At 41.4% G+C, this 27,719-nt stretch overlaps 1 protein-coding gene across 13 annotated transcripts in view; it reads left to right on the top strand.

Moving 5' to 3' along the window:
- Positions 1 to 27,515, top strand: part of LOC103144564 (shisa family member 6) — a 90,581-nt gene extending 63,066 nt beyond the window's left edge. For 2 of the 13 annotated variants that reach the window (XM_007561617.2, XM_007561630.2), the window contains 5 exons: positions 16,208 to 16,270; positions 18,604 to 18,624; positions 22,819 to 22,971; positions 25,129 to 25,232; positions 25,422 to 27,515. In XM_007561617.2, coding sequence (XP_007561679.1) covers positions 16,208 to 16,270; positions 18,604 to 18,624; positions 22,819 to 22,971; positions 25,129 to 25,232; positions 25,422 to 26,306 — 1,226 coding nt within the window. In that variant the 3' untranslated portion in view covers positions 26,307 to 27,515. The remainder of the gene's footprint in view (positions 1 to 16,207; positions 16,271 to 18,603; positions 18,625 to 22,818; positions 22,972 to 25,128; positions 25,233 to 25,421) is intronic. The other 11 variants (XM_016676345.1, XM_016676334.1, XM_016676360.1 and 8 more) reach the window with 8 other exon arrangements.
- Positions 27,516 to 27,719: the final 204 nt, after the last annotated feature.

The following is a 27,719-nucleotide window of genomic DNA, read 5'->3' as shown; positions in this document are numbered from 1 at the left end:
TGTTACTTCTTTTATCTTAAGAAGACATCAGATAAATCTGTGCTTATCCTTGCTTACGATATACGGACCCTCCTCTTCCTCCTCTGCCTGTTCCTCGCCCTCCACCTCCTCTCAAAAGGAAGTCTGCTTTTCAACAGCCTGCAAGTGGACTTGGTTGGTATCTCCGTCGACTGCTGAGAAGAAAAAAAAGAAACGGCCTTTGTTGTTATACTTATTCATTTGATGTAACTTACCATGCAAATGCCGACTTTGGTTTTTCAGGGAGAAAAACCTGGGTTAATTATGTCTATGACACAACAACTCCGCTCTCCCAATAGAATGGTTACTTTATTGCCTTCACAGGGGTCACAAGAGTTCACCCGTCCATTGTTTTCCACAACGAGCCGGTCACGGAGTCCATCTCAACGTCTTGCGCTTGTTTCCCCACAACCGCTGGCAGTATCCCGGCACATTTGTCAAACGGGAGAGGCGATGACACGTCAAGTAACAACTTGGCCTTTGCTGTCTGGGGGTTTGATTGTGAGTTATGAGATAAAGAGCGATACTTACCAGCGTACTGGATGGAAGCAATCTGGACAGGGGTTGTTCCACACGTTTAGAGCATTAGAGTGATATTGATTTTTTTTTTTAATCAGAGCTATTCATTTCAACCAATTCAAAACACATTCATTTAGATTTAGTCATTATCCGATGTGAAATATGGATAACTCAACAAGCACGGCCGTCTTAACAAAGTACAAATGACTATGATGGCAAAACTGATTCATAAAGAGGATTGTCTCCGTGTGCATGGAAATGGATGCTCTTATTAAATTAATGGCGATGGCTCATTACAGCTGAGAACACTGATGCAGTCGTGTCGTTTGTTTGTTTTAGAACTTCTTCAAGAGATTTCCCAACTCAGTTCAAGGAATTAAATCATTTTAGTCTCTTTTTTTTGTTTTTGCTTTTTACTGATATGAAACAGGCATGCGCTGCAGTATTTAAAGCTAATTCTGTTAAATACCACATGAGATGAGGGTGCGTAATGGAAACGATGTGCAGAGGATTGACTCTTCTGCTCTATTATGAGTCGATCTTTTAACATAAAAAACAAAGAAACAAGACAGGGCCAGTTTGGTTTTTTCTTTACATTTATAAAGCTGAATATTGTGGATTCCACCCCACTGATCCTAGTATACACACAGTATTCAAAATAGAAATGCATCAAAAACAAAGCAACTATTTAGAAGCACAACATGACTGACTTAGCAAAACCTTCCTTCCTCACTTTGTTTTACAAAACAATAGCAAAAATACTGTAAGAAACAGTACAGCAACTTAAGATTTCAATATAGTAAACATATGTGACGTCTGACATTTTTTGACAATTGGGCTAAACTTCAAATAAGCTATTAGTTGTTCGTGAAGCAAATTGTTCAAATAGATTCTCAAATTTCAAAGTGCAGACACCAGAATGAATGCTTCTAAAAAGTGTGCTGCCATAACTCTTAATGACACAAAATTATATTGAAAGTTCACTTGGGGATAAAATCTGCAGTTAAATGGGTATATTTATGTAAATTCAAGCCAATCAAAGGGATCCATTACACCAAATATCAGTACAGACAAACTGATAGATGTTTAGGTTAACTAGTTTTTATCTGGGAGTTAATCATTCTGGTCTGTTATTGCACATTAGCCTCACTTCCAGATTATATCCCAAAAGAAGTTGAAATTTTCCAGATCTGCTGGACTTGATGGGTACGTTTGCGTCGAGACGTAACTAATTAAATACAAAGACGGTTCAAATGATTAAACCATTTGTAGGCAGACAGTCAAAATAAAGCAGCTTTTTTGTTGTGCTAATATTACTGCTCACTGATTAAGTCACTTACTGAAAAGATACCCAGAAATAGATATAGACTGAAAACCATAGGATTTCTTACCAGACTTAGATTAAACTTGTCTTAGACCTCTCATACTTCAGGGTCCAGCTTGTGACCCATTTGCAATGTTTTACCACTAAGAGTAGAACCAGTTCCCCCTTTCAAAAGGGATCTGGTTCCCTTTCCTTGCATTTTAATGACATAGGGGGATAAATAAAGCCTCACTATTCCTTTCTCAAACACATATGATAGCTTCCGCAATTTTGTTTGATATGTCATTACAGTTCACAGCATTACATTACATTACTTCCTCAAAACTGAAATGCCATACACAGCATGCCACACATTTACAACACTGCTACGCAATTTAAAGATTTGCTACCCAAGTGCTGCACCAACGAATAGAAACAACGTTGCTTCATCACATGTAATATGCAAACACTTTGCACTGATGAATATTCACACCCTCCAACTACTGGCAGCTATATCTACCTTTTATTTTCAGCTCATAATTCCTGAACACTCGGGAACATTTTTATAGCATTGCATATTTAAACTAACTTAACACAAGATATTCAAAATGGGGTCACATAAAAAAAAAATAAATAAAAAAAGGAGGATTAAGAATTTGACGTAATTGTTTGTGTGTCACATTGTTAGAGGAATTCTGAGTCTGACCCACACTCCTTCCCAACAGAGCTTCAGTCCATTTAGGTCTGCAGGTATTTTACTGATGCACAGCTTTCTGAAGGTCCTGCTGGCTCAATGCAATGAAGTTTGAGCACTCGACTTTGACCGAGCGACAGCAGAAAACTTTTAATATGTAACATTCGCAGAGCATTAGCTGCAGCGTGATGAATTAAAAATGAGGGTGCAAAGAGACTGATGGAGCTACAGTGCAACTGCCAGCAGCATTTTAAAGTCAGGAATCAACGAGTGAGTCTGCAGGAGGCACTGAAATCACAATAAATTCTCTGCCTCCTGCCTTGATGCCTAGGCGGAGCTGTCACTCACTGCCTTTGTGGAGCGCATTCAAGTTTCAGAAACCACACTGATGTGTCAACCAATTAGGCTGGCATACATGTTAATATTTATTCCGTCTTAGCTCCACGTAAATTGTGCTTTGGTTAAAAACAGTGGGTGAAGAGATAGCTTATTACAGTGCCTTGCAAATGTTTTAATAGACTAAACTTCATACAAATAAAAATATGAACATTTTTATGTGTATTTTTATCCAGTGTCCTTATGCTTTTTAGAACCACCATCCACTGCAGTTCCAGCTGCACATGTTTACTAGGTTTGCACATTAATGTTGAACATTTTGCCCATTCTTTTTTGCTCAGCCGGTCTGGATGGAGTACGTCTGTGAACAGCACATTTCTAATCTGGACTTCTGACTGGGATTTTCTAGAGCAGGAATACGCAAATATTTCAAACTGTTTACCACCTCAGAAAATACCAACCCTACAGCGCACCACCAATATAACAGGGAAATGCATTTGAAAGATAATAAACATACATGTTTGACATAAACATTCAAACTGCATAGATCTGTGCATATAAACCTGGAATATATATTATCTTTTCTATTACGCTTTTTTTTAAGTGGATACTTACAAAAGATTTAGCAGGAGTCAAACAGAAAGGCTTCCGATATATTCTACTGGGCTGTGGCTGCATATTTAGTGTTATTCACCTTTTCATATGTGGCAACCTTGAAAACTACAGGTGGACAGATCGATCCACACATCAGTATTAGTATCGGATCAATAGCGTGATAAGATTGATATTTTAGTTTCAGATTTCCTCTTGGATTTCTTTAAAATTATTTTTGTATTTTAGTTTCTCAACTTCAGAGTAAAAAAGATTTTGCTTTGATAAGATCTCATTTTTTGCAGTTTATGTAGTAAACAATCCACACAAATTTGTTTTTCTATTGTTTCCGTTTGTCGTGTGAAGATGTTATTCAAATATTTTGTAGACACCTGCAGACTTTATCTAAAGTATGTCCAAAGTTTTAACAAATTAAGGAAATAAGGAAAAACCACAAAAATGATATACCGATACTTGGGTATCGGTATCAGCGATACTGGCCCTGTAATTTACTTGATATCGGATTGAAATCAAAATGTGCAGTATCGCACACTTCTGTTGAAAACTATGCATCTTGCCTCCATCTCGCATGTGTGAAAAAAAGGTTGAAAGGGCAGAAACACCTTTGTAAGGCTCTATACGTGTAAGAGGATTGATTCATCAGCAACGCAGAGATCAAAGAAATTAAAGACAGAAGTTAGTGCAGAAACTATATACTCACTGGTTCTTATAGTTTTGGCCGAATGTGACAAATACCTTTGGATAAAAGTTAAGCTTTAAGTTCAAATGGTCATTTTTGTTAATTACAAAGCATTACCCACAGTAGCCACTCAGTTAAGCCAAAATTAGCAGAGCAGCAAGTTCTATTAACAAAACTCCGAAGCTTTATCATCAAATGCTGCAATTGGGTCAGCGTTAAGCTTCCTGCTCTGCCGAGGAAATCAATGGAGAGGTGGAAGCTACTTCTATCCAGGGGCCTGAAGCTTTGTCCCCACTAATCGAGTGAAGTGGGGCTATTATGGCAGTTAACATTTAGCTATTAAATGTGAACACTCTTTGTCAGTTGTTAAATGTCAGGCCCACGGTGGCTTCCGTTTCCTCCACGTCCTCGGAGGCGAGAGGAAGGCAAGGAGGTGTTACTAACAGCACAGCACGCTGACAACTGAGCCGGCGGGACTCCACTATCTGTATTCATACCTGTCACATGGATTTCCACACACAAACATAAAGGATGTGTGCGTGTGCACTCTGAAGCCCTTGTGGCAGTGCAAGCTCCTTTTTGGGGCTGTCATAGTTCCAGGATGTTCCTTGGCATGGCTAAAAGAGCAGAATGGCTGCTGGTTTTAGAGAGGGATGCCATGAGGGGAGCAGAGCACAGAGCAGACGATGACTTTCTTATGAATCTGCGGTGGGTGGTGCAGAGGTGAGGGGCAGAGGGAGCGCTGTGAGGGCTTGTGATCACTCGCCCATGTTGATGGTTCTCTCCACTTTTTATTGCAGCACTCCACCAAATCCTTATGTTTTTTTTTCTCTTATCTGCTTTCTGTCTCACTTTATCCAGTGTCCAGTGTATTTCTGTCTCCATAGCCCCTCGCTCTCTCCCCCACTGCTCCTCTGTCTGCTCTTGTGTGTTGTTGAGTGATATAAAGCCTTTAGGCTTTTCATTAGGTTGTGTTTATCTGTCTGTAGTGTATTCTGGCCTGTCTGAGGCCACCGTGCTACGTGCAGTTTGAAGATCTTGGAAGAGTTGAAAGCTGTAACTTTAAGGACTCATTTTCCTGACATTCTGGTGTGGACCAATCCATTATTTGGACTTTGGGTAAAGGTATACCACACAAACCTTTTTGCCTGAAGTATTAATTGATTCTTTTAAGGGTGTCAGACAACTTTTGTTGGCAGGCTAAATAATCACCTTTTCAAATTAGAGTTTTCTCATTTTGTTCTGATCAGGATAGTGCTGCAAGAAGGTTCTAGGTTCAGGTTTAAGATGAGTTTGAACCGTATGACCAGGTGAAAATCTAACAAATGTTGCCATTTTTGTCCCCAAACACACCAAGTCTACCAGACCATCAGGTGAGAAAACACCCTGAAAAACATGCGTCTGCCATAGCAAAGGAAAATCCAATCAGTTTTGTTATGACTCCATCAGCACCGTAAAGCAAAGAGTTTGCAAAATGTGAATGTTTCTCTTTGATCTTCAATACATTATGACAAAAAACCCAAAGTAGCTAAACAAACACAAATGAATAAAACGTAAAATTTCTACAATGACATGAAGGTCATAATCTTGACAGCAGCACGACGGTATTTTAGCTCCTTTAAAATTCCTGCAGTTTGACCTGAAAGCAGGTAGAGTACCGCATGCGGGACGTAATTAACAACTCAAGGCAGAAAGCTGTGTGGCAATCTCTTGATTGTGCTTTTGATGTTGTGCCACCATTGGCCTCATGGCAGCTGTTTGGAAAGCTCTTGGAGAATGTGTGAGGAGTCTCTGACCGCGTTCAGAGCCCTGTCCGAACACCAGTAGGTCAGTTTATCCTCTGTAATGCTGATATGTTGTCCATCAAATTAGCTTTCATTGCATGGACATTAGAGTATGATCTTTGTATCCAGGGTAACTTTAAAGAAAATGTTGTTCATCCAGTTTTAATGTCTTGGTTTCCATTGTGCGCTGCAGTACAATGGAGTTAATTCACCAATGTCTGTGTGATATAAAGTTGACCTTTAATGATGTACCTGAGGCCAGAATACTCCTGAATGAATGTAAACACCCTCATGGGAGGAAAGGATGACCTTTTAAATCGTTGTATGGACTTCTTTTGGTTCTGAATGAGATTATACTAAACAGATATTTGTTTAAACTTAAAAAAAATAAAATAAAATAAACGACTCAGACCAACATCTTTTCACTGTCTCGTCACAATGCTATCTCCTCTCCCACCCCCGTCAACACTTATCACACACCAGTACCCGGTGGAATAGTTTCCTGTTGTTGCTCTTTACCCAGATCCTGGCTTCTTACTTTTACCTCCTGTGGGAAGTGGAAGAGTTGAGGATTCTGGCAATTTGCGAGTTTGTTTTCCTGCAAATTGCTTTTACTTGACATAATGAAGTTGACTTTTGGCAATCCACGGGTGCCAAGTCAAACACCCTGATGACCGTGTTTGTCTGCGTGGATAAATGAGTTGCTGTGCCTTAGCAGTCAAAGTCCTGGCAGTGCATCACCTTTCTTTCCTCTCCTTCTCTTTTATAAGCACAGAGTCTTGTAAAAGTTTTCATCCCCATTGATCATTTTCCCTTTAGTGACTACATGTCTCTTCCAGCTTCCCACATCTACAGTCTGTAACTCTGCTTGAAAATGGCTGAAACTCTGTCAGATGTGGTTGAAAGCATTTATACAGAAGTCTGATTCTCAATTGGATTTAGTGTGGACTTTGACTAGGGCATTCTGCTTTAATGTAATGTATCTCCAGATGTAATTGTGTTATAGTCATCCTGTTGATGTGGAATCTCTAACAGGTTGAATGCACATTAATAAATATAATCCATTTTACCTTTAATTCTGGAAAGCTGTCCTATTCTTGCTGCAAATAATATCACACAGCATAATGCAGCCATTACCTTGTTTTGCAGCTTTTCTGACACACAAGAATTTTGCATGTGGGCAACAAGTGATTTCTTCCCCTTATATTAGAAAAATCAAATGTGGACTTTGGTAGTAATTAGGTGACATTTAAAGGTTAATCGCTTGCTGTTTGGAATTTTATTTCAGGACATCAATGTAAAAGACGTTGAACACAAAATCATGTCAACTTTTTCGCATTTTTGTTTCTGTAAAGTTTAAAGTTGTACATTTCTTTTCTTTCACTTTTACGCTGCAATTAATTGTTCTGGCCGTTTGGCTCAAGGGGTGTGGACACATTTTGCAAGACACCGCAACATTTCTTCTCATGAAAAACAGGCTGGATTCCCGCCTGGATGCCGTGACATCAAAGAATGCAGAAATCAATGGCAGAGACAGAAATACGGGTACGAGTGTGTAACTACAATTAGCTCCGCGATTGCTTATCTAACCTTGGCAGGGGGTTTCAAGGTGCTTTCCAGTTGGCTCACACTCCCTTGGCATGCCTCCCCTGAGTGCTTTATATGGATGCGATGCTTGGAAGTGTGATGTGAAACAAAATGCCACACCAAATGTCATATTACTGACTCACTTGCCCGCCATCTGGATGTTATTATGCAAACTCGCCAAGGAGGTATTCTCCAGAGAACCCTTACTGTGTAAGCAAAGGGAAATTTAATGTGATTAATCCTCTTGTGGAGTTGCAGGCGACTGTATCCAGAGGAATGCGTGTGCGACCGGCCTCTGCAGCTCACTGATCGTAGATGCGTTTGAGGCCGATTTAATCGTTAAGTTAAAAACACACTGCTGCGTCATCCTCACGCTGGCAGCACAAACAGCCATTTAGCGATTTAGCTCCGGTAATCAGAAGGGGGCATGTCAGTCACAAAGGATTTTGTCATCGTGTTATTAAACGGCACTGCTGGCTTCGGACGCGCTTTAGCACGACAAGCTAGGGAGGTAAACGCAAGAGCCAACAGACATGAAGGTCCGCGGGAGGCCCCCGCGTCTCATCAGGAAACTTTAATCACTAATAGGTTCCTGGGGTTGCCTCAGAGGAACGGTGTGTGTGGAGGTTATTTTCTGACATAAGCTTAAGGAGGCCAAGAAGGTGACGAGGCTGCGGGGTGTCAGGAGCTGATAAGCGGAAGGAGAGTTTTGGTGGGAGGCTAACTGTGCTGGAGTTTCTTGAATGAATTTAATTGGTCTCCAGATTATGATGGGATCACTGAACGAAGCCGCCCGGGGTCTTAATGAGCCTTGGCCCTTCTCTGATTCTGCTCGGCTGGTTTGTGAAGCTCAGGCCCGTCTCCTCAGAGCCCCTTGGACCGGGGCTTGGAGTAGAAATCGCCAGAGTGAGATCAGAATTTGAGAAAATTGCCTTGTGTTGGTTCACATTTGGGGGTTTTTTAGCTGTGTGTTCAAATGGGCGATGGGGGGCTTACTGCAGAGTTGCGGCGAAGCAGTGCAGGAAGTTGTATTAAAAGTCCCAACTTCATTCCTGTGAACATTAAACTCACGGCTGCAGAGGAACTGAACATTACATCTGTATTGCCAAACTTCCTGAAATGCAGTTTTGTTTACCTGTTTGCCAGGTACATTTGTGAAACAGGCTGTTTTCCTCTAATTCTCCTGGGTATTAATAATGACTTGTAGAGAAAATCCTTAGGGCCTAAAAACTGAATATGAAAGTCACTTTTAATCAATATGTGCTTTTATCTTACTGTTTGATCTCGTCTGTCAGATCAGTTGAAAAAGCTCTTCTTTCATTCTTACGATGTTTTCAGACCTGGTAGTCCTGGAGATTCTGTTTGATTGGGGACCAAATTTATTACATTTACTCAGTGAAAAAGACTCAGAGTTTGATATCTTGTTAATGAGGTTTTTTTTTTAAATACAGTAAAAAGATTTAAGAAGCTCTGTGGTTCATTCTGATTATAAAAGAAAGTGAAACCCTGTCAGAAGATGACAGACAGTGAGAAGAGAACAATATAGCATATATATATATATACAGTATATATTTTTATCCAGTTAAACTTTAAACATCTGTCTGTCGTCAAAAATCTTGGCTTTGAAGATGTTGGCAGCATCCAAGATGTGTTAGCGTTTGATGAAGATTTGCATTGTCTATGAAATACATACAGAGGCAACTGTTGTAACAATGCTGAAGCCAGGATGGTTCCTCCGTCAACTTCTCTTGTTTTAAGATATTATGAAAATGTCAACTTTGATTCTTGCATCAATCTTGGAAGATCGCTTAGAGCATTCATATTTTCAGTGCTGCTTTATGTCTTCTTAAGTTCCAGCTCTTTAAGAGAAATCAGAGTTGGTCCAAGTTGGCATCACAGTTCAAAACTTTGCACCATCCAGAGATTAGAAATTCGACACAAAATCCACGAGTTCACCTCAAGGTTGAGTATAAAGACTACATTCACCTCTAATTCACATTAAATAATTCAGATTTAATAAATAAAAAACAGCCCAAGTTTAAAATAATAAAATTCTGCTTCATCAGTCCTCAGAGCCGTCTCTCTATACCTCAGGCATTGGTTTGTGCAGGACGGGTAGCTGCTGTTGATGTTTTTACCATGAAGGTCATTTCTGTAGCAGCTCGGTGGATTAGAGCACCGCCGCGCCGGCATGTTAAAACTTTATTTAGCGTTTCATTTCACACGCTTACCAGCACTTTTGGAGGGGTCAGCCGGATCGCTGCGGACTGAACCCGACCTCTGCTGCATCTGCAAACGCGTGAAACAAAACAGGCTGAGGAGCTGGGATGAAAATAACATAAATAATAAACGACTCCGTTCTCAGGAGCTCGAGGTTTTCTTCTGCTGCATTCAGTTCACAGTTTACTGTGAGGAAAAATTTGCCATTTCAACACAGTAGAAGTGATTCGTTCAGTCCAATTAGCCGGGTCCATTTCAGTCTGAAACAGACAAATGGCTGCCTGTATGGGAAGCGCCAGCCGTATCTCAGTCAGCGCTATATTCCCCCCCGTTGTGTGTCTTTCGAGCCGTTTGTGTAGATTTTAAAATTGTTTTTAATATTTATGGTTGCCTGAATTCTCATTAGCACAATATCCATAATGTGGCAAAACTCAGAGCAGGTATTCATTTCTGTCTCACTAAGAATTTAACTGTCATGTCCTCATTACGGCTCAGCCTGCTCCTGTTTGGTGCTGATTAGCTCTATTAATTTTTTTTCTTCTAGTGCTAGGCAGCTGCTTAAATTAATCAGAGGCTGGTCATTAGGGCTCCCACTGCAAAAGCATTAAAGAAAAAGTTACTTCTATTTCCCTCTTTCTTTCATTTCCCTCGTTTTTTTGGGTTCCTGGCCACCCCTTACCTAGACACCTTAAAGCATTTCTCCACTTTTTCAACTTTTTTTTTTTTAAAGTAAATGGTTATTCTGATCTTTCTTACATTAATTCATCATCAAGTCAACTCCAACTTCCTCCACCCATCGTCTCTACCCAGTTGTCCTTGCAGGGCGGCTGGGGGGCTGGTGCCTGTTTCCAGCAGTCATTGGGCGATTGGCGGGATGCGCCCTGAAGTAGTTGCCAGTCCATCACTGAGACATACAGGACAGACAGCCATGCACGCACGCACGCACACACACACACACACACACACCCACACACACACACACACACACCTAAGGGCAATTTAAAAGAGACAATTTAAGCCAACATTGGTGTTTATGGACAGTAAAAGTTGGGAGAACCCACGCATGGATGGGGAAACAGTCAAAGTCAATGTAAAAAGATCCCAAAGTGGGATTCAGCCCACGAGTTCAGCACGACTTCTTATTATGGCAAATTTAGCAAGTTTAATGGATGTTGGATTGTTTGTTTGTTTTTTTTTGTGCATTTTAATGATTTCATGAAGGGAACAATGACTGTACATCAACAGGAATACATCACAGAAATATGCCAAATTTAGCCAAAGAAGCTAATTTTTATCAGTACTCCTCTAGCAGGTTGATGGAAGAGATTAACAACATGCATGACTTATGGTTTTTATGACAGATTTCAGTGTATAGCTACTGTAATTTACAGAAAAAACAAGTCACATCCATAAGAAAACATGTAAAAGCATATCAGATCATTTAAAAATGATTCGAGACATGAGTACAGTTTATCTAGTAAGCATTGCTCCAGGGTTTTCCTGAAAGAGTAAAGTGATGTAATGTTTCTTAGTTCTGATTGTGATGTTTTCCAACAATCTGAAGCCTGACAGTGCTGTACCACTCCACTGCTTTTTTTCCCCCCTAAAACATTAACATTAAAACAAACCACACACACCTGGGATGCGAGCCGTCCACATCAAATGGTTTTGCGGGATTGTAGAATTGTAGAATTCGTCAAAGCAAACTCTTCATGCAGGTTCTAGTGGAACCTCAATATATACGGAGTCTGCAGCCTTGCTGAGTATCTGACATGTGAATATTTCTCCTGTTTAAGACAGGATAGCGCTTGGATTTACAGATTGAGTGTGGAATTAAATATCCATCATGATTATTATTATTGTGGCTAAAGTGACATTTTCTGGAAATCAGCCAAGTTTTTGCGATACAGAGGGGAAAATAATCTCTGCAGAGAGACAAATAGACGAGTCGGTTCGCAGGTTACCCTAAGTCTGTGTTGGATTCAACTGGTTGGCCAACTCTCACCTGTGAGAGGTGAATTATTTGACTAAACTAATGGACAATCCAGCTAAAAAGCTCGACACTGTTAAGTATGGTCAGAAAGTACCATCTCTGTATCACCTCTCTGTCAGACTCAAATAATCAAACTAATTTTGTAACTCCAGAAAATATAAAAAAAGCTATTTTTCGGCACTTTTTGAAAACACCAACACTGCCCATCCAAAAGCAGCGACGACTATCGCTTCAAAATCTCCAGCCGTAGCTTGGATTCCTCCACCTCCAACACTAAACGGGCAGATGGTTTTTATCATGATGACTGTTTAATATGTTCGGCAGAGAGGGCCTCGGATGTGTGTGGATTTACCGCCGTTTGAGCAACATTTGTAGTGAGAGTCGCTGTTAAGCAGAGATATGAGTAAAGAGAAAGGAGGAACACAGACAAGACACATGCCATCTATCTTCATAGCCTGAGCAAATATCGAGAGCTATGATGTGAGAGCGTCGAGCCTCGCTCTCCTCCTTCACTTCTGTGACAGATGTAAATTGATGTTTCACCAGTTGGCTCTAATGCATTTTTAAACAGGCACAGCAGCAGACAGCATAAGAACGTGTCGCGACGGCATTACTATGACGGAGCCTCCGTCTATTGCCGCCTCCTCCGTACACGTGACACGCAAAAGCTACTTATACATACACACACGCACACACATGCACACTGCTGAGAATGGCTGCCATTCATCATCTTTCCCAGTACAATGGGCTCAGTAAAGGTCCCATCTTTCAACTAAAGCACCTCCACAGTGCAGTGCCCAGCCAAGCACCGCAACACTGCATCACGTCTCCTGTCATCTGCAAAACACTCCTTACCCAGCGGGGAGGGTGGATGATTGGCTGAAACTCTTGATTCTGTGGCTTGAAATTAAAACCACTCTCCCGATTGAGGCGGCAGGTGACAAGCAAAAAAAAAAAAAAATTGCCGCTCGTTAACGCTGAATACCTTCAAATCTAGAGTAAAGTAGTCTGGAGATTTCTTTAGCATCATCTGGCGGAAGCGTTAACAGGAAATTGTATTCCTTGAGCCGTATCACAGATCTTGGTTGTGGATAGTTTTTTGGGTGTGTGTGTGTGTGTGTGTGTCTTTCTGTTGCCCACTAATGGACTGGCAATCTGTCTGAGGCGTCCTCCATCTTCCACTTATTTTTCTAGCTTCTCATTGGACTGATGAAGTTGATGTAGAAAATGACTTCTTTTTTACGTATCCACTGTAATTTGAGTTTAGAACAACCTATCCTACTGAAGCTGTGATAAAATACTTGAGCAGTTGTATGGTTAGGACACAGAAGGGATGTTCGGTCGATGAGATCCAGCGTTCAGTGGAATTAGCCACATTTCTTGGTTTGCAGGGAAACAGCCAATCCAGCATAATTTCATAAGCTATGTGTAGCTGTATAATACCGCTGTAATAAGCAAGATCTAGAAGTTGCAAACTAGCAGAAAAACAGAAAGACGCCACTCCTCCTCCAAGCTAGTGGTTTGTGCCTACGAGAGGATGGGGGTGTTCACTTTGTCATAACTTGAGAAATTAGTTTTAACACATTTTAATTATTATTATTATTATTTTTAGAAAAGGCGAAAATTACCTCAAGGGGGCATAAAAACGTTTTTTTGCAAAATTGATGAATTACATCGTTATTTTTGAAATACTTCAAAATACGCATTAAAAAGGTTAATTGAAACGTTTAGTGTATCCTTGGATACAAGGTAGTTTACCACCATCTGTGTGTGAATGTGTGCATGAATGGGTGACTGATTGTATTGTAAAGTGCTGTGGAGAATATAAGGAAGACACCAATGGTTATTATGACCCAAAGTTTTAGCCAAATGTTATGTAAGATATTTAGGGGGAAATGTTTACTATTATTACTCTGTTCATCTGTTTTTACCCTGATAAATGTAGTGGAAACAGTGTTAGATGCGTGGTTTGACTTCTTTTCTTTTAGTAAACCATTAAAAGCATGTAGTAAAAAAAACTAAATTGTCGCAGCAGGACTACGCAGCTATGTCAGAAACCTCTCAGATCATCATTGTCAACTCTCACACTCAGGATCATTGATGCACCTACAAACATGTAAGATTCGTTTATTCTGGGCAAAAATGTGTAGCTTTGCGAATGGGATTCTGTAGCAGCTCCAGGACGGTAGACCATTCCTGTGTGTGTTAAAGGTATGCTACTTCTCTGTGTGAGCCTGCTGTCTCCGGGGCGGAGGAAGCTGTCGTGTTAAATGAAATTTCCTCAATCATTTCCTCTGACTTCGTAAGTGTGATTCTGTGAGTCCAAGCTTGGCGCGTATTTCCATCACAATACATAGCAGAACAATGTGGCTCACAGGGTTACCGCACGAAGCCTGATGGTGTGATAGTGACAGCCTGTGTTGAAAATAGCCGTCTGTCATAAAAATTCGAAAAGATGTCACTTTGGAGGGCTGCTGGGCTCCACGCAGTGCTTCTGTGTTTTATGTTTCTCCTTTATCTGCCGCATTATGTTTACTGGTTTTTGTTGCTGAAGCTTTTAAATGTCACTGCAGCGTTACACGCACGAAGCCGACGTTTCTATTTCGGTCTTTTTTTTTTTTTTTGAATGTACGTCGGCCGCTACCTATTATTATCTCTACTTGTTGGATTAAAAAATAAAACGGTTTGAATTTTTGATGAGTTCACGGCTAAACCATGTGAGACAATTGCACTTTGCAGAAGCGCCTTGAGCTGTGTTGAGCTATCTGGAGACGATCAAAGGCTTTTCTGCTGTTAACACAAGTAAGAAGGAGCATCCCAATTATCTAAACGAGAGGATTTAAAAACACATATAATTATCTATGGTTCAGGATTTGGTATCGGATCTGATTTAAAAATGATTCTTGGGTAAGAAAAAGTTTTAGATCAGGAGTTTAGTGACTTGGTCAAAGTCGAAACAACATTTTCTCAGGCTTGCCTGAACAGTGGAGTCTTACTGGCCGGTCAGTAGCCTAGTTATCAGGAGAAATAACACCCAGTGTTTTTATAGTTTAATTGAAGGTGCCTCTCTCCATTAATTAAGAAACTTATGCTATTTGAATTTTCAAATGATGAAATCATTTTATTGGAGGAAAATAATCTATCCAAACCAAGTTGTTGCCGCATTTTACTTGAGGTTATATAATCTAGACAATTTGAACCTGTCTAAAGCAGCTCATGAAATCCCCACTAAATGAGAGATGTGGCATTAAAAACCAGAGCTGTAACGTCCCCACAGCACTCACAATAACTAAGCAAATGAGTTTCTGTGGACTGGATCTGGCCACAAGCGGTCGGAGCTGAAGGAAGGCGTTTCTCCGCCCCCACTTCTCCTAAAGCCCCGGGGAGAAAAGGTAGTTTAGAAATGGGGCTGCAATTTTATTTATTTATTTATTTTTTTTCATTTTTTCTAGAAGATGTATTTATTTATTTTGGCCTGAGATGGATTCGAACCAGGTTTACCTCAAAATGGATGTTGCTTATGCAATATGAAGCTGCAGTAAATGGCTGTGTGTTCCTCGGTGGTTAGCTGTGCCTTATAAAACACAGTGTCTCCCTTTCTCAGTCTGGTCAGCAAGTACTCCTGTTTCATTAATCTTCCAGCAGCTTCTTGCGCCGGCTGCTCTGCATATATATTATCGTTTTTAATAGGACCACATCGATTCAAGTGGTCGCTGTGTATGACTTACTCTTAAATGATACAATTTGCCTGTGTGTTCCAGGACAGGATGTAATAAATATTGCATACTGACCCTGCTTTATATATATATATATTGCTTCTCTAATGCATTTGCTGTTGGCTCTTCTTCTCTGGATGCTGTTTGAAGTAAACAGGTTTGTTGGGTAGAGCTGAAGTCTAAGCAGGCTTCATTCATTCCCAATTCTCACTCTCCTCTTGTTTTCATGTCCACTGTGCTACTTTAGCAAAAATAAAGGGATATTTCACCTACTTAAAAAAAAATAAAAAAAATGGGACTTCGGTTCCATTTTTTGTTTTAATAAAAAAAACAATCATACTTTTGCATCCAACTCAAATGGTAACTGGACTGAACTTATATAGTGTTTTTCCAACCATTTTGACCACACAAATGCTCACACATTTATACACCGATACGCAGATCAGTAGGCAATTTGGGGTTGAGTGCTTTGCCCAGGGGCACATTGACATATGGCAGGAGGAAGCTGGAATCGAACCTAAAACCTTCCGATCACAAGTCGACTACAGAGCCTAAGGTTTTTCGCAGTCAAAAAATACAAAAAAAAACAAAAAAAAAAAAAGGTGCCATTGAAACCCAACGTTTAAGACGACTTCAGTGGAATATCCCTTTAAATGCCTCTCCTTCACACCACTGTGTTTGCACTCTGACACCTGGAGCTCCTCCTGGACATTCAACAGATCTTTCACTGCTTTTTGTCATTGCAGGTACCCATCAGCACAGCTATAACCATGTGGCTCTAGGTAGCCCCACACGCACACCTAAGAATGGTAAGAACAAGTGACTGAAGTGACTTCTTGGCTCAGCTCTGTGTTCGAGAGGCGGCTCTTGGAAAAAGACGGGTGGGGAAACCCGATGACACGCTCCTCCCTTTCAGTTTCACTCCATATGCAAAAGTATTCATATCCCTTGGGGTTTTTCCAGCTTTTTGTCACATTACAGTGGCAAGCTGCGACGTACTTTATTGGGGTTTTATGAAGCAGATATATGGGAAAACTGGTGCATAATAAGCAGTAGATCCCACCTGTGGGTCATTAAATCGCAGTATAAATGCAGCTGTGCAGTAAAGGCTTCAGAAATTTGCCGGAGAATATTGCAAACAGGATTATGAGGACCAAGGAACGCAGCAGACAGGTCAGGCAGAAAGCAGGGCTTAGGTTATGAAGGAATTAGCCAAGCTTTAAGACCCCTACCACTAGGAAACTTTAAAAAATTTAACTTTACTGGGAAAACCAGAAAGAAACATGGCCAGAGAAACCACCAGAAAGCTAAGAAAGTAACTCTGGAGGAGCAGCAGAAACCTACAGCTCAAGCGGGAGAATCAGTTGTCAGGACAACTGTTAGTCATACTTTGCACAGATTTAGCCTATAGACCTCATTTGTCAAACTCAAGGCCCTGAGGGGCCAAATTCAACCCGCCATGAGGTTTTATGTGGCCCTCTAAACTCTAGAGAGTCACAAAAATACATAACTAGAACTTTCAAGATAACAATTGTGTGTCTAGATATTACTTTGACAGATAAAAACTTGCCTTAAAACCCCGTCAGACTTCACGTCCACTGGAATGGACATGATTGATTTCTGGGTTTAAGCCAGAACAAAAGAGTTGAATGATTCACTGAGCAGTTTATTATTGATTTATGGCAATGAAGGTCTAAATCTTAGCTTCATGCATTAGACAAGACAAACATTGCTCTGAATTTACAGAAGGGGAGCAGCGAGTGTCTATTTTGTATCAAAAATATAAAGTTCATGGAAGGCTAATAAAATTGCTCCAGTATTTCCAGTGACAGAATTTGAAGTTATTTTGGAAATATTGTCAATCATTGAGATGTGTATGAGCCAACACTTACTCATTTAGTGTTGCCATGTTAAGATAAAAAAAGTGTCTAAGCATTTTATAGCTTATGTGTGATTTCATAATTCATTTATTTTATTTTTGTAATGTTTTCTATAAACTCTGACTTTTTTGAACTGCTTGCACAAAAAAGTCTTTTCACTTTTTTTCCAATTCGGTTCAATTTGGTTCTACAAAATGTGACATGTTCAAGTCGAACAGAGTGCGAATACTTTCCCAAAGCACTGTAAAAATAAAAAAGGAGGCTCTTTTTCCTGTGGAGACTGAACCTTGGGAGTGTCACAGTCTCCAGTTCTTCTTCTGTCTTTCAAACAAAACACAGCTGGCCGGGATTGGACTCGACGTTCCTTCCAGGTCGTCCCGTGGTGATGGGCTGTGAAGCAGCCTCACTGTAACTCACTGTGATCCCAAGTAACAAAAGTTATCACCAAAACTCGATAATGCCCAAGACAAACAACACCACAGATTCTTTTTTGTTATTACTGATGTCATTCAGCTGTCAGGTCTAAATTGTTCTTGTGAGGGTTGCCGAGTCTGGTCCGGGGCTGCAGACTCCCACGTTTAAAGATGTAGCAGAAAAGCCCAGATCGAACAGCAAAGAGTCACCGATCTGAATACAAACCCCAGACGTGTAGATTTGGTTTGTTTCATTTTCTTCTTATGCATTTCATTAAAAGTAGAAAACAAGAAAAAAGTATTTCAAGTATGCAGGAAACGCGTCTGACGTCTTGCAGTCGGAGCGGCTCTTTCCTTTTGTGGACATAATTGACCATATGGCGTAGACACACTCACCCAGATAAGCAAGCCACACACTGGGAACAAATGCCTGGAGATCTGTGGGAAACATGAAAAATCCATTTCAACAACATATCTAACACAGCCACTTTGATCACAGTCTGGCTAAAATCCTTTCGCATTTCAGCATGCAGTGTGTTTCCCAGATAGAACCCAATGTTCTGAGCCTCTCTGCGGCCCACTGCTGACACAACCGGAGCACGCCGCTCTACATCACACGCACAAAATGGCAAATCGGGCACAGACTCCGGAACCGGAGCCTCCGGAGGCGAAGGCTGAATTCATCAGAATAATTGTTTGTGGGAGGATTTTCTGCACTGGTCATGCTGAATGTGGAGAAGGTTTGTGTGCGGTGTGTTTTCTGCCCCCTCTTGCCATCGACATGTTTCTGAAAACACTACTGTTGTTTTTTTTGTTGTTGTTGTTGTTGTTTTTACTTGGGTTTGGTAGCTCACCGATCATTGAGACGTGGTAAGTCATACATACATATTTGATTTGATATAAGTGTTTCTTCACGCCATTTGATCACGCATACTGTACGTCCTCCACAAACCCACCCTCGCGTTTCTGTCCTTTCTTCCACATCGGCTGGTGTGTTTTGTTTTTTTCTTTCAGACCTGATTTAAGTAGATTAGAAAAAGCCCGTTTGTTCCCGCTCCGACGGGAAACTTTCAGGGTTTTGCCATGTGGTTTCAAATACTGGGTTCAAACTATTATTAGATTTCACGCGATTGCAAGTGCGCAACCCAAAACGAGCTTTTCAGTTGCGACTTAAATCTTTCTTACTGCCAACAAATTCTACGACTGAGTTTGTCATTTTTGTGGACAAAGCCACAACAGGTCAAAATACTACAGTTTCATACTTATGCTAAAATCTAAGAAAAAACATAAAACTTGGCCAAAAACGGCAGGAACTGCTGTGACGACATTGATTATTAGTTTCTGACTGTTTTGTTTTTCAGGATCAGAGATATTCTAAGTATTAAAACTTACCGCTAAAGTAAGAGACCCAAAGTGGAAATAAATATATATTTATTCAAACCCAGTAACTTCACATAAAGAATAAAAAAAAGTCAAAAGATAATAACGACTAGATGGTTTAACTCCTAGCCTGAAAACCAACGCAAGCAAAGCACTGCAGTAGCCAGGTTTGAAACTGATGTTCTCTGACGATAGGTTTGGTTTTTAACTATTAATAAGTGCCAAGGGAAGATGTTAATAAAGTTGTTCATTTAGATCACATTGACTCTGGACACCTCCGTATTAACCATCTTTAGCCAAACAGTCAATTATTGTTTTATCAATACCCATGTGGTGAGGTGTGGTTTTATAGAACAATGGCTGAAGGAGTGAATTTTTGCACTATGTCTCTCAAACAGAAAGCCCTACACATAAACAGAATAAAAAAACAGCAAACAGCTTTTCTCCTAAAGATGAACATTTATGAACAAAAATACCTCGACTTCCAGTTTTCAAGAAACTCTTCATAGCTAGGCCAGTAACATTCAAGGAATGCAAATAAATGACAGAAAAATAGTAGAAAGGAGCAAAGAAAACTCAACGGTCACTAACTAGTGAAATGATTAGTGAAGGTTACCATAACCACTACTGACAATGGTTAGTAACGGTGATATGAATGTGTCAGAAACTGAGGTTTATGACAAGTTAGCTTTAAAAACTAAAAAAACAACAGTTGCTACAATCGATGTTCAAACAATCATTTACTGAATTAGGAATAAATAATTCAGTAAATGATGATGGACAATTGATTGTTAATGTTCTGGTGACTAGCCATCACAGTGACTAACTGAATGGTTAGTCACTGGTTAGTGATGCAACACTAATCGAATTAAAATTTCTTGCAACTTCAATGCACAAGCCAAATTTTTATATCATCGAGCTCATCACTCTTACTCACTCAGTTTAATCACCATAAACAATATAATAATTTGTTATTTTTTATATATCGTGATCCAGTTTTATCTGCTTAGAGACTCCAGAATCTCAGGCAACCAATTTCAGCCATTATCCAGGTTTCTCTCCACAGTATTCATACTCGATTTTTAGTTTTGGACATTTTCATTGAATTTGTTGGCAGTAACGAATAATTTCAAGTTCTATGGTGCAAAGCTTTGTGTGAAATTGATAACTCCCAGAAGCCTGGGACTATTTGAGCCAGGTCTGTGTGGTTGTAGTGTCCGTCTTGATGAAGGGGTAAAAACGTGTTTGCTCTATTGAACGCTAACAGCATGCCACATTCTGAGTCGGTTCTTCCTTGTTGATGCAGGATTGCCGAACTCTCCACTTACGAATCATTCACATCCTTCAGTCCCCATTCCCTGCAGCTTCCCGGGACCCCCAGCAGTTGTTCGACGCCCTTCTGCCCTACTTTGTCCAGCTTCCCGTCCAGTTTTCTCTCCTTCTTATACTATAGTCAACTTTTTTTTTTTGTCCCTTTCAGATGGTCACATCTACATCTTTGCTGCGTTTCAGTCTCATGCTCTCCATCTTGCAGAAATTTACTAAAGCCCCATTTTTTATTTTTTTTTATCTGTTCAATGGAGGCTGCTTTAGAGCCGCGCCCATGCTGCTGCTCTGCACTGTGACAGACTCGAGGCTCACAGGGGAAGTGAGATAGAGAAGCAGCCAGAGAGAAAATGAGAGAGAATGGAATACTGGATGGACAAGAAAGAATTAAGAAGCGGAGAAAAGTGGGTGGCAGCATGGTGGGATAGATAAGATTGACAGAGTGAGGAAGACGGAGGTAAATGGGACAGACTCCGGATGCTTGCGCGCATGCATGCGTGTGAATGAGAGATAAAAAAAAAAGAAAAAAAAAAAAGTAGAGTGAGAATAACAGAGGATTTAGGTCCTTGAGACATGCCTCTCGGCAGAAACCCACCCCGGGTGTCTTCCTGAAGCCATATCACGTTGTTTCAACAACAGTCGGTTCGGGCATTGCTCCCCTGCCTGGTCCCAGATCACATCACAACGCTGTCATGAGCAGGGTCACTCTCCAGCACACAGCGCCCGTTCCGTGTATTGTCTTGTTTTCTTCCACTCGTTTCCTTCTCAGAGCACCGTTTCCTCACGTCAAACCACCGCCTCACCTGTCGAGTCAGTCCCACACCAAACGCTCGCTCAGTTATGTGATGTTTCCACCTATACTGCCCCCCACCCACCCCACTACCCCACTGCCACCGACAGGAAGCTGGAGTTTTAGATGCGCAACCGTTTCTGAGAAGCAGGTACTGGGATGTTGAAGGTTTTTTTTTTCTTTTGACAGAAATAGAACTTCAAAGGCAAGATTTGTGAAAGAACAACGATTGGAGTTCTTTGCAAAGCTAACAGCCAGGAGAGTGTTTGGAGGTTTTGAAGATTCATTAAGTACAGCCAGCTGTAAAAAATGCTTTATTCCTCATTTCATTTATATGCTGGCTTCCAAATCTATCAGTAACCCTCCAACTTCTTCACATTTTGAACCACAGGCTCCAGTGTATCTTATCTTGACATTTTATGAGATGGACCAACACAAAGTGGAGAATAAAAGTGGACATAGTGGACATAGCAATGATTTTCATAACTCTACAAATAAAAATCTTCAGTGTGGAGTATGTGCATGTTCAGCTTCGCTCAGTTGATACTTGACAGGAGTTTCTGTTGGGGTATCTGTTGGCTAGCTTTGCACATCTACAGACTAAAACTGAGTAAATGCTCCAGCTCAGTCTGATTGACAGGGAGTTTCTGTGAGCAGACGTTCTAAATTAATGAAACAGATCCTTGGTTGGATTCATGTCTGAACACTAACTGTTGTTTTAAAGGTTTTTGTAGTACTGGTGGGATTTATTCCACAGCAACAAAAAAGAGATGGGGAAGACATGCAGCAAATGTCCTGAGGTCGGGAATTAAACCAGGGACATGACGATTGTAGCCTCTCCATATGGTGTGCCTGCTTTACCACTGAGCCTTTGACTAGACCATTTTAAGACTTGATTACAGTAAGCAATTCTACTATTCTGGCCAGGAAGGTCAAGGCAGATTTATTTATATGGGACTGTTCATGCAGCTAGCATTTCAAAAGTCTTTAGATCTTTAGACCAACAGCAACATTTTGCAGACAAACTGCCTTCACAGGACAGATGATATACAAAACGGAGATCTCCATTTATGAAACAAATCTGATGACTTCTGTTTACACGTGACTTTATGTAGGTGTATCAAAGTAAAGGGGTCTGAAAACAATTTTATTTGTAAAGAACTAAAAATACAGAATTCTCCCAATGTGAAAGACAACACTTTGTGTTGGTCCATCCCATAACACCCCAATGAAACACATTTCAAATGATGGCTTTAATGTGAAAAAATGTGAAGATGTGTCTTTTGTTAACTTAGTTTACCTGCACCAAAAGGAACGGATTCAACCACGAACTATTCCTCCGTAAGACGATGTTCTCAGAGCACCTTTAGAGCACCCAGGAAATATTTGTACAACTAAGACTTCAGCTCCTCCATCAGGCTACTCTTGTTTCCCTCCACTTCAGCAGGTGGTCGTCTGCGCTGATCGCCTGAGCTTTCGTCCGTGCTCGGTGTCTTTTGAAGGAGTTAGGGTTGGGAAGCCCATTTTTTTCTTCTTCTGTGTCTGTATATGTACGTATGTGTCTCCAGAGAACAATCGGATAAGCAGCATCCTGACCTCGCAGACGGAGCCATACGACCTGTCTTTCTCGCGCTCCTTCCAGAGCCTGTCACACCTGCCGCCCTCCTACGAGGCGGCCGTCAAGGCCGACCTAAGCCGGTTCTCATCCCTGAAGAAACTCAGTAGGTCCAAGTTCACTGCACTAATGCAAGAGAAGGATCCCGGTCCTGGTGCCTGCATGATAACCCCCCCCCAAAAAATAGAAAGAAAAAAAAAAAGACAAACAGAAACGCATCATCATGTGTGCTTCCATGACTCCTTACTGGAAGCAAGAAGAATTAGATTTTCCTGCTGTTTTGAGGTTATCTGGCAAAAGTACTCATTCACATTACTCCAATTCGAGCAAATATAAAAGGGAATCAAGAGAGTTTCGAATCTAATTGAGGTATTCATTTCTCAGCTCTGATCCATCAGGAAATCAGTGAAGTCATCTCACAGATACTATGAGTCATTGATATTCGTTGCTTTTTCTCCTCTCCACTTAAAGACTGCAGCCACCTATTCTCTCAGAGCAGAGAAGCGCAGTGTTAAGTGGAGTGTTGCGCCTGGCCCGACGCGGCTTGGTTTCGTATTGATTTAGTGGCACTACGCTGTATTTCTGCTGCGTAATGAGGTCTCCTCTCCTGATATTGTTTAAAGGAAACGCAAATATTCCTTGAGGCCTGCGTAATCTCATCAAGATTGCCCGACCTCACACTGCAGGCACGCGCTCAAAGTGAAGGATGACGATCTGCGGCTCCTCCGGTCAGGGTTCACGCCACACTGGCGCACGGGGCGGCTGCTGCCAGCAACCGTTTCTGGCCAAAGTGTGAAATGGCTTTGCAGCACGCAGGGCTAGTTGTTATCCCTTCATGTGAAGAATGCTTGGGAAAAAATTAAGACAACAGCTTTTGATGGGCATTAAATCAGAAACAAACAAATTCAATTGTCACAACAGAAGCCGACCACAGAGCTGGTGTACAAAGCAGTACAAATATCCCCAGGCTGTGTCCTTCAGTCTCGCTAACTTTCTTTCTGCTTCCAAAGCAAATTATTTGTTGCAGCAAACAGCCAAAAGGCTCTGCTGTTTCTTTTTGTCGTCTAACTACTGTGGGCATGCTGACGGATCATGCAGGATTGTGCGAGAGGGAAGATAGAGCAGTGGTTTCATTGTTGAGATAATAAAAGAGAATAATGATTCTGCTTATTAATGCAAATTGCTATCAAACTGAAGAAAAAAAGCATTAGACTGTTGCCATGTAGGACAGTATACATCTCACGTTAATTCACTCCATGATAATATGGCTGATGTGCTTGCAGTGCCCTGCCCAGATCGCGCTGACTATTATGCTTGAGATAGGAACATCTTGTTTTTATTATCTCTCATAATGAATCGATTTGCAGCGAGCGCCCGTGGCTTGCCAAAGGGGATTTTGGCTGAATCAAATATGGACAGGTGGCATGAACACTTTTGCACTCATTACAGAAGAAGATAGCATCACACACAAAAGTCATTTAGGAGCTCTCCATAAATTATTTCCGCTTGCGTTCATTCCTAATTTAGTACAGCGGCGGACCAGTTATTCACCGACATTCACGGACGCCGATTCCGTGTTGCTTTGACCAGACGTCTGGCCCGACTTTTGTATGTGTGCCACCATGTTTGTAATTCAGTGATGAGTCTTTATGCATGTGTTTGTGTTGTGTGGCATGACCTTGATTCCATGTTCTTTCCTACAATTGATCATCTGCGAAAGTCTTCTTGTCACTTTGATCTGCCTCTAAATGCATGTTTTCTTGTCTGCTGACGTAAGTAAAGAGGCACCCACTCAGTAATATGAAACCTCTTGCAGCTCTCAAGGATGACCTGTTTTTGCCTGGGAACCAATAGCATTCCAGCATGTGTGTATAAAGTGCCTGTATGTTTCCCTCCATGTCTGTGAAATGAGCTTTCCTGTTTATAGATTTTCACATGACCTTTGAAAAGTTTCCCCCTACACAGCCAGGGCTGACCGTAGCATTCCTGATGAAGCAAGGATATGTGGATGTTGTGTGCCTGGCATGTAATATGCAATTCCTCTACTTTCTATTCCCCTTCATGTGCTTGGAAAGGTGAAACACAGATGGGTCTGTCAACATCGCTCTCTGCCATGTGTGCAATGTTCTACACTTCCTCTTGATCCAATTTTTCCCTTCCCGTTTAAACATCTTCCTGTGTGTTTTCTTGTTCCTTCACATCCTGGATCTCTCTTTTCGTCGCTCGCCTCCTTTTCTTTTCCTAATTATCATTTCCTCTGTAGCAGATAAAGAAGTTGATGACTACTACACCCGTAAGCGGCACCTGCCTGACCTGGCAGCAAGAGGCACTCTTCCTTTGCATGTTCTCAAAATGAGTCAAGAACAGGTGGGTGCACAAGGGTTAGATTTGAGTGAGCAGTCTTTAAAATGAGGTCATGTTCTCTGAAGTGTGAAGTATAAGTGCCGGCTTCCAGACTTCAGGGTATTCAAAGCTATATATGATCATCCACTAGATTCCTACTAAACTGCCTCAGATTGTGAGTAAACTTACCCCATCTCTGTTTTTGCTCTCCAGCATCGGGAACAGCAGCAGCAGCAACTCCAAAGCCAACCTCCACCTCCTGGTATCTCCCAGGCCCCTCCTCAGTCGCAGTCTTCACAGCAACAGTCGCAGCAAAGGCAGAGGCCTCGCCGTGTCCAGAGGGCCATGTCCCAGGACCGCGTTCTGGTCCCACAAAGTGGTCCCCACCAGGACTACAACATGTCTTCTGAGGGCATGTCTCCCTACGGAGGCCGAATCCTCTCAGATGAGCAGCTTCTGTCTGCTGAACGTCTTCGTTCCCAGGAGCGTCTTCTGCCACAGGACCGTCACACCTCGCAAGATCGCCTGTACTCTAAGGACCGCATGTACTCCAAGGACCGACTCTTGTCCCAGGAGCACTTGTATTCGAAAGACCGCCATTACTCTCAAGAGCGCCTCTATTCGCAGGACCGCTTGTACTCGCAAGACCGCCTCCTGTCCCAAGATCCTCTTCTGTCGCCGGACAAGCTGATGATGTCCTTGAAGCGTGGCATGGTCAGCAGCATTTCTGGAGGCTTCTATGGCAGTGACAAGTCAATTTCCCGCGCCATTTCACACACTGACGTGTTCACACCGACCACTCCGCTCATGGATCGTTACAAGATGACCAAAATGCACTCCCATCCCAGTGCCTCGAACAATGGTGGTAGTGGCGGTGGCGGTGGCAGCAGCGGGGCACCGGGGACGGGGGTGGCTGTGCATTCCAACACGTTAGCCATGAACCAGACAGCAAATAAAAGGCAAGTGTTTGCCTCCAGACGAACTCACACTGTGGAGCAGCTCCACTATATCCCACAGCACCACCAGCAGCAGCAGCAGCAGCAGCAACAACAGCCACAGCACTACCGCACAGGCAGCAAGACTGAAGTGACTGTGTAACAGCAACCCAAACCTAAACTGTGCCAGAAGAACCACTGCTGTACCAGGCGGTGGGCTCGATTGCAGAACATGGTTACACTTGCCACCTTGTAGAGTAGGAAGTAGTGACTACATTTTCCTTAACTGAAGATTCCAGGACCAAGATCATCCGCTAGCTTACTGTGAGACCGGAACAAAGAACTACACTGTACACTGCATAAACATGCCCAGCAAGATTTAAAGCCAGATTGGGTTGTGGAAGGGGTGAGGTTGGGCATTGTCAAGTTAACCTGCCTAATACAACTTCCAGTTTTTGGGATAATCCTATTTGTCCACAGTCTTAACGGCCTGCATCTGTGTATGTTTTAGTGGAAAACACTGATTGTGTCTGTTTAAGCCTTTATCAGTCCCCTTTGTCCCAACAATCTGTGACCTTTTCTGGCAAATCTTAAGGGCTTTGCATGGTTATAGACAAAAAGTGATTCCTCTGTGACTTCTGTTGTGCAAAGCAGCACCATCACAGGCGATGAACAAGAGGGAGCCTGTAGTATCTTTATAAATATATAAATAAATAAATAAATAAAGGAATAAAAAGAATATTTTTACGCCCCATCTAACTCATAGCTCTAGAGAATCTCAAGAGAGAAACTGAAATGGATGTTATCTGCACTCGTATTTGGTGCCTCTGACAGATGTTCCATTTCTGAATATCAAGTGGTTTTGTGGGTTACAAAGCACAATCAATAGAAAATATTCAGTTTTGGTTTATCTTTGACTTTGAATAGTGATGGCTAGTTTGTTTTGTTCTTAAAACAATGGCAATCTTGTTCTTTTTTGTTTTGTTTTTGTTTTTCATTTTTTGCTTCCAGTAGATAATTGTAAATAAGCTATCCTAGAAGCAGTATTATGGACAAGTCTGTACTGGATGAACTTTGTATTAGACTGTCTGTTTTAAATAGATTCTAAACAACTATAACTCATCACTGTTTTGTGAGTTCAAGATAGAAACCCACTTAACCAAGTATCTGAAAGGATAATTATCGTGTTTCTTTGCAAACGTGCTTGGACGAGAAGTGAATGAATGTGCTGCTAACAACAAATGTACCACATTCATGTTTGGATGTAGACTGTATTCCACTGACATTGGAAGACTGAAATTTCTCGGGTATGGAGTCCAAGGCTTGTCAAAGTAGGGTCAAATAAATCATCCATATTTTTCTAAACATGCAACATGGCTCGGTGAGGTCTTTGTGTTATTTGCTTTTCCTTTATTAGAAGTTTTCCTACTCACCTAGAACACGCTGATTACATTTTATTAGCTCTGCAGGCGAGTTGTGAAAATTAAATATAGGTAGCCTTTGTTGTGAAGTTTAATCCCAGCAAGGGGGGAGGAGGTCTTTCACCATGTACCTTCAATTTTATCATCATAAACAT

The sequence above is a fragment of the Poecilia formosa genome, unplaced genomic scaffold (genome assembly GCF_000485575.1).
Source record: "Poecilia formosa unplaced genomic scaffold, Poecilia_formosa-5.1.2 Scaffold4, whole genome shotgun sequence".
In the NCBI taxonomy this organism is placed as follows: Eukaryota; Metazoa; Chordata; class Actinopteri; order Cyprinodontiformes; family Poeciliidae; genus Poecilia; species Poecilia formosa.
This window is presented reverse-complemented; position numbering and strand designations above follow the sequence as displayed.